At 39.1% G+C, this 7,387-nt stretch overlaps 1 protein-coding gene across 1 annotated transcript; it reads right to left on the bottom strand.

Moving 5' to 3' along the window:
- Positions 1 to 549: 549 nt before the first annotated feature.
- On the bottom strand, positions 550 to 4,452 carry LOC131245577 (cytochrome b561 domain-containing protein At4g18260-like). Its single transcript, XM_058245133.1, has 4 exons — positions 3,668 to 4,452; positions 2,772 to 2,933; positions 1,861 to 2,009; positions 550 to 1,249 (listed from the first exon to the last, which is right to left on the bottom strand). Exons 1-4 carry the CDS (start codon positions 3,806 to 3,808, stop codon positions 943 to 945), a joined length of 759 nt encoding a protein of 252 aa, XP_058101116.1. The 5' UTR covers positions 3,809 to 4,452; the 3' UTR covers positions 550 to 942.
- Between the last annotated feature and the right edge of the window lie 2,935 nt (positions 4,453 to 7,387).

Genomic DNA, 7,387 nt, shown 5'->3' with positions numbered 1-7,387 from the left:
GAGAATTTCCAACCAAAGATTAGGCCGGGTTGGGTTAGGGTCGAGGCATAGGAGCCTTGGGTTGGGCTAGGGTTAAGCACCAACCCGACCCAACTCGGCCGACTTTCAGCCCTATTTTTAGCCTTGTTACATGTGATGTGACCCACCTGAGTTCTGGATCGGCCTGATTGTTGGGGTGGACCGTGAACTTTAGACCGCACATCTCATTCACGGTTCGGATTCCAGACATGCATAAGCTGGAACATGTGGGAATTTGCACAAGTTTAAACTTATGAATGCTAAGGAAATTACAATTTGGTTATTCCCACATCAGAAAAGCAATTGCAATTCAATTTTTTAGTTCATCCAAACACATCCCAAGCATTTAGCCTTTATAAAATGGTTACATCAACCATGTCACTCTGTTATTGATTTGGACATTTATGGTGCCATTGATACACCCATGGCCCACCAGTCATCATGGCATGCAATTTAATATAATTAAAAAAAAATTAATCAAAAGGAACAATGATGATTACAGTCTTCTCTTTCTTCCCCCTCAAGAAAGCATAGAAAAAGCCAATCTCATTATATATTAAGACAGATGCTTAGCATTATTAACATCTCAAAATCCAAAACCAATCTCAATACTTCTTTAGCACAAGGGAACTGATATCTACACCCTCTCTTTTGATACACACACCCCTATCTTTCCACTTTTGATATTAGATTAGCACTACCCAGATACCATTCTATTACCACAAGTAGAAACAGGTTGTATGCATTAAAAGAAAACATAGGGTGTATATATCATTTCCCATTACATTATCTTGCATCAATCCTCCCAGGAATCCCATACAACTCTACATCTTATCTCCATAGAAAAAACCCAAAAAGGAATAAGGAAAAGGAAGGTAGAAAACCCCATGTAAGTTGAATTAAAAACATCTAGACATTGCTCTTTCAACAAGTTATTGCCAACTGCTTTTGGGTGTGTTTTGGCGAAGTAATCTGATCAGTTGGCGTGATTGGTTCTCCACCCAAAATCACTCCTTGCTTTTGCATATACTCCCATCTGTCTTGGAACAAGTAGAGGAATGCAATGAGAGAGACCTCAGCTGAGAAAAGACAACTCCACAGCTTTGTACTTCTTGAGGTCTTTGTGCGATAGGCTTGTAAGCCAGTGTATATATTGATGATTCCCAGTAAACAAACTCCAGTTCCAAGTATCCAATGCACAAAGTACCATATGCTCCTTCCTCTGACCCCTCTGTGGATAGAAAAGCTCAAAATGTTCAGTTAAATACAGGAAATGAAGGACTATAAACTGAGGCCATGCCTCTCCGGTGTCCAATAGGTGGAATTAACTACTGATCGGTCCATTATTGGATAAGAACATGCCCAATAAAAAATAAAATCCCCTGTTCAGTCCACGAAAAGGTCCAATGATCAGTCAATTAGGAACCTTTGATCAGATCTGTGAATTTTGAGTACTACATTGTGGAAGATTGTATTCTGTATTTCATTGAGATGAGAACCATTGTATTTATAAACAGTTTAAGAACCTAGATGATAGGTATCTAAGCTGTCTACATAGCTGTATCTATATCTACAACACCCCTGAGCCATGGCCTTCCCAAGAGTTCATATTGATTGGATGCTTGGGAATGCTAGAGGTGTGCATCAACTAGATGTTCTAGACAACCTATATCGTTAAACGGCCTGGATGGGATCTCAATTTCAGGCTGAATAGGTGAATGGGCTATGTTCCGGCTGACCCAATTCAGGTCCGTTGCCATGAGCGACAGTCTGTCGTATAGCTCCGTCGTTTACAAACCTACTGCGATTCAGCAAATCAAGGACAATAGTAGAGGATTTTACCTTTGGGGTCTGCAAAACCCAATCAAGGGTTGCAACCACATCAGAGCATAGAGGGCCAATCCTATCCTTTGATGAGTATTGCTGAAGGAATTCTCGAAGTTCTTGATTGACATAACTGCCCCAGCAGTGGTAAGAAGAACTGAAGCAATCTGTTTAACTCAAACAAAGATACATGTACCAGTTCAGATCTCATATACAAGAGGAATCTGACCATAACTAGAGCATTATCAACATGAAATTTCAATATGATTATCGGTATAAAGTGTAAAGCAGCCTAATGATTGTTTTCCTTTTATCTTTTTCTTCCAATCGCGGGCAAACCATTTAGAAAAGTGATCTGATTTCTATAACATCGCCTTTCTTTCAATCCGAGCATTCATTTTAATATCAGTAATCATCATTAATCTTTTTTTTTAAACTTCTATATTACCATCATAAAACTGTTATAGCAGGTTTAAACAGTTCATGGGCTTGATTGACTACAAAAGGGCAGTAACACCCAGATCCATAGCTCAACTGGCAGACTGAGTGGAGATACCTCGTTTCAACACTTGAGGTCTTGGTATCGATCCCTAGTGGGGGCGGCTAACATGGAGTGTGTGTACTGACATGGGTGTGCACTAACCAGCTAACCAAAAAAAAAAAAAAAGATTACAAAAGGGCAGTTTTGTCAGTCCAAAAAATATTTGAGGGCGGCATTGTCATTTTGAGTCGCGTGGATCAAGTAGCTGTTTCATAGCGTGACTCTCCAGTGCCCCGCATCGGTCCATATTGGTCCATTTGTCTTGTTCCAGCATGGTGGCTCATTTTGTTTTGGACCGAAACCGATATGGCTCGGATTATACCTAGTAGTGTCAGACGATATTTAAAACTGGAGAATGTAACAGAAGGGTGAGAAGCTCATCCCTCACCTGTAAAATAACATGGAGGTAGAAGAGAACCTTGACTCTTTTCCCACATTCCTCTCTATTGGACATCCTAATGATAAGTATACCAACAGGCATTAGAAATCCCATTGAAGCCCAAAGGAGAAAGCCATGGAGTGTAACTTGGAATGAGAGTTGAGGGCTCAGCTGTAAATATAACAAAACATGACACAATATCAGGCAAATACAATCCACTGTTCCAAACAGAGAAGTCTTGCAAAAATAAATTAAAATGATTAATCTCATCAAGAAATAGTAAGATGGATAGACTGATTATCATGCATGGTTGGAGAAGTTTTGCAAAAATAAATTAAAATGATTAATCTCATCAAGAAATAGTAAGATGGGTAGACTCATTATCATGCATGGTATGGAGAAGTTTTGCAAAAATAAATTAAAATGATTAATCTCATCAAGAAATAGTAAGATGGATAGGCTCATTACATGTATTTTTATGGCAGTTATCGGTGCACAGATTCCTTTCTTCTATATTTTCGGAGAGAGGGAATTGCTATATGATCTATTCAAAGCTGCTATCATGTATTAAAGACAATCAATGTAACAAAAAATTCTGAAAATACCCAAACAAAAAAAAATAAAAATAAAAATCATATATTCGTACGAAAATTTACAACATTGGAGATTGATTCTAGCAATCTGTTGTTTTCAGTGAAGTTTTATATTATAAATATAGAGAAACAAAATCACACCCTTCTAATCCAAACTTCAGGACACTGAAAATAAAAAGTGCAGCATCAGATCTTATCAACTGGTCGAAAAATTAACAAGGAAGAAGCCCAAATTTCGAATCACATGGTTTGAAAGAAAAAATAAAATCGCAAATTTGGAGTAATTTTATTTTTTTCTGATAGAGGAGCTACCTTGTGATTGTTTTGATGGTGGTTCCTGTGACTGTTGACTAGTTTTGCTGGTTCATGAGATGAGCCCACAAATGGAAGAAGAACAAGAACAGCAAAACTTGCTGGAATCATGAGAAATACAAGACCCTGGGATGATGGCATTTGCCAATATATGAGAAAACAAGGAAAACCCAACTCCAATTACTCCAAACCCCACCTTTTATGCTGTTGCAATGCTGAATTCAGGAATCCAAGTCCACTACAGTGATCAAACCACTTCTTTATACAATATATTCAAGAAATCCAATCTTCCAAAATTGCTTTTCATGCAACATGAAAAATCACTCAATTCTCTCCTTTCTATTGGAACTCTAGTTCTGGAAATAGCTGATCCTCAATAAAGAAACGGACCCAATTGAAGATTTCCCAGAAACAGACTGCCCATATGAATATCTTCTATAGAAAATCAGACCCATCTGAGGCAATCTCCACAAAAATTCTTCATCTCTTCGTTTCTTTTTTTCTCAGTTGGAAGAAACCCAAGTGGTCTTGTTTGGGAATAAAGACCCCAAAAGCAAAGTATGTGGACTTAGAATGAATTTAAAGTGCTTTTTTGAATGGTTTGATGGTTTTGGTTACAAGGTTTGAATATAAAAAGGTGTTGAGGAAGGAATTTCAACCATGCTATTTACTTTGTCAGCTTTTGGGTTTGAAGGAGAGGAATGTGGAGTTGCAGAACTTTGATTGAGGGTCAGAATACAAGACTTTTATGGAGGGAGTATTTGAAAAAGAAGGAAAGGTGGAGATCCAGTGGGCCATTTGTGGCAAAACGATATCTTCTGCATTCCCCACTATTTCACAAGTGGTAGTGTCACTCACAATAGTTACAGTTGACCTGCATCTACCGTTCTGACAGTATGTATTATTTCCTCTTTATCATGTAAGAAGGGGTGCAGTCCAGCGGTACTCAGATGTGGGGCCCACATGATGTTTTCACACCATCCCAGCCATCCATATGATGTGTCACATCAAAATACTTATGAGGCCAAATTCTCAGCCAGATCCAAGGCTGAGGTAGGCTACATTAAAGAGAAAATGCTGGAAGGAAATGCCTACCCTTGAATTTCACAAGGGCACACCTGATTCATCAGTCATGCAACAGCCTGGATTTTTTCCTGACCATTCATCTGGAATGGGTGAAGATCTGAACGGCCTGGATATTATAAATACAACACGGTAGGCCCTGACTCTAATCAACGGTAGGAGTTCCCTCTCAACGTGTTCCATGTGCTATGGCCCACCTGAGTTCTGAAACATCCGGGACTGGGAGTTTTTTGAGGTGATGAATCTGATGGATGGTTTGGATTCCATGAACACATCACTGGGCTTCACATCTGACTACCGGTACAGCTACAGGGGAGAAATTTACGACTGTGGACCCCACCTTTTATCCATTGGATATTCTTGAAGCAATACAAACTTAACATACGCACTTAGACCTCCTCGTACGGACGACAAATTCCAGGACGAAAATACCCCTCCTTTTCACATAAACGGACTGGGTACTCCGCCTGCCACCCGCCAATGGCGGATCATCGGTGGTCTGTGGGCCCCACCATGATGTATGCTTTTCATCCATGCCGTCCATATATTTTTCCGGATCATTTTATGGTATGAGACAAAAAATGAGGTATATCCAAATCTTAAGTGTACCACATTACAGGAAACAGTGTTGAATGAGCGTCAACCATTAGAAATCCTCCCCCGTCTAAGTTGGGGCCCACTGTGATGTTTGTGAGAAATCCTCCCCATATAAGTTCATTCATAGGGTCACAAAGACCTGGATGAAGAGGAAAAGCAAATTTCATAATGATCCAAAACTTTTATAACCCCTAAAAGGGTTTCAATGGTAGACGTTCAATTCCCCACTGCTTTTTACAGTGTGGTCCACCTGATAGCTAGATCTGTCTTATTTTTCACCTCAAGCCTTAATATGAGTTCGCCAAATAGATAGACGGTTTGGATATAACACATACCTTATAATGGGACCCACAAAAATCGATGGGGATTACAAAAAGAAAAAAAAAAAAAAAAAAAGGAAAACGAAGCCAGTGAGTTGGGGTTGATCGGGTTATGACCTAGTCGACTGAGTCAGAGAACCAAAAAAAAAAAAAAAAAAAGGCAGCCAGCGAGTTGGGGTTAGCCCCGTTGACCGGGTCAGAGCTTAGCCTATCGCTACGGATTATAACCGTAGCCATAACTGTAGTGCTATGCACTTTTTTCTATTTTTCGTTTTTTATTTTTTACATGGAGAAAATTTTTCCCCTTACATAATTATGTAAATATGTATATATAAGTTTATAAAAATATTTTTCTATCTTTTAATTTATTTCTTTGTCTATTTATTTAACAAGCATATCTCCTAAACTAGAATGATTTACTTAGCTTACCACATATGATTTTGGGGTAGGAGAAGCTAATTTAGCTAACCAACCTAGTTATTTTCCAAGATTCCATTGGGTCGATGGTCGAAAATCTATTTTATTCAGTTCGTGGTCAATTTCAATCACTTCGCGGTCGAGTTGATTTGGGTTGAAAGTCGGGTGGGTTAGCTCATGTCACGCCCCAAACTCGGAAACCGGACCCACAAAATTGCCGATCACCGAATTCGGTGCTGACAGCCTCCGTAGTACCCCATTCTCGGCTCCTTGCGTTCGTACGCCAGATTCCAATCCTGGGATGCTACAAGGAAGATTTTTTTTTTTTGTACATTCAACTCATAGTAAGCATAACCACAAGCATACCCAAATCACAAAGGCAACATCATCATCACATATCCACTAATATAATAACTTGAGTACAATGTTGAAAGGAAAATATATAAATCGAAAATCAAACCCCAGAAGACCGCTGCACGCTCCAAGCTCAACAATGCTACAACCTAACATCTCCTGCACGCATCTATCGTGCATAAGCTTATAGAAAGCTTAGAGGGTGGTGCAAGTGTGCACAAGATAAGTGCCAAGTATTCTAATACAATGCCATCATCATACAAGACCGGAAATACTAGTGGTCCATAAATCGTACAATATCATAATAAACAGATATACGAACAAGATCATGAATTATTAGAGTAAGTAGAAATACTTATAAGAGCAGGAATTAACAGAGTAAATAGAAATACCAACAGGAGCAGGAATTATCAGAGTAAACAGAAATACTGACAAAGTTATAAATCACACGATAACAGAGTAAGCGGAAATATTGATAAGTGCATAAATCATACAATATTAAAATACACAATACAAATCAGTATGCAAATGAAGGGTCGTAGAGAGCCAAATATCAAATGCAGAGGATGCAAAGCAATATACATTCCTGATAAGTAAAATGAATAGCGTCAACCACACCATATGCTGCGGATGTAATGCAACATGCAGTGCAAATGGAATGACCATGATGGAGTGTGAAGTCGGTATGGTAGTACGTAGTATCACAGGCTATGGGGTCCATCACAATGGACTTCTATCCAAACTAGTCTCATACCTAATTTGGATGGTTAGACCCAATGTGGTAAACTCCTGATCTCAGGTTAGTCGTACGCCCCAACCGAAATCCTGGCCATTGCGAAGGTACACGTAACAAATAGTTGCGCACCACCAGCCCGAGTGAATAGTGAATGATGAATGAATGAATGAGTATGTAACTCCTACTCACTAAGTCCACATATCAGTACGGTTC

Source organism: Magnolia sinica, chromosome 5 (assembly GCF_029962835.1).
Source record: "Magnolia sinica isolate HGM2019 chromosome 5, MsV1, whole genome shotgun sequence".
Taxonomy (NCBI): domain Eukaryota; kingdom Viridiplantae; phylum Streptophyta; class Magnoliopsida; order Magnoliales; family Magnoliaceae; genus Magnolia; species Magnolia sinica.
The sequence above is the reverse complement of the archived record's forward strand: the minus strand, read 5'-3'. Positions and strand labels throughout refer to the sequence as shown.

What these genes read in the sequence shown, in the direction of transcription:
- LOC131245577 (XM_058245133.1), bottom strand. Translation starts at nt 3,808, where the DNA reads ATGCCATCATCCCAGGGTCTTGTATTTCTCATGATTCCAGCAAGTTTT. An exon ending in ACCATCAAAACAATCACAAG is followed by an intron (nt 2,934 to 3,667) that starts GTAGCTCCTCTA and finishes TTATATTTACAG; the next exon opens with CTGAGCCCTCAACTCTCATT. An exon ending in GGGTTTTGCAGACCCCAAAG is followed by an intron (nt 1,250 to 1,860) that starts GTAAAATCCTCT and finishes TTCTATCCACAG; the next exon opens with AGGGGTCAGAGGAAGGAGCA.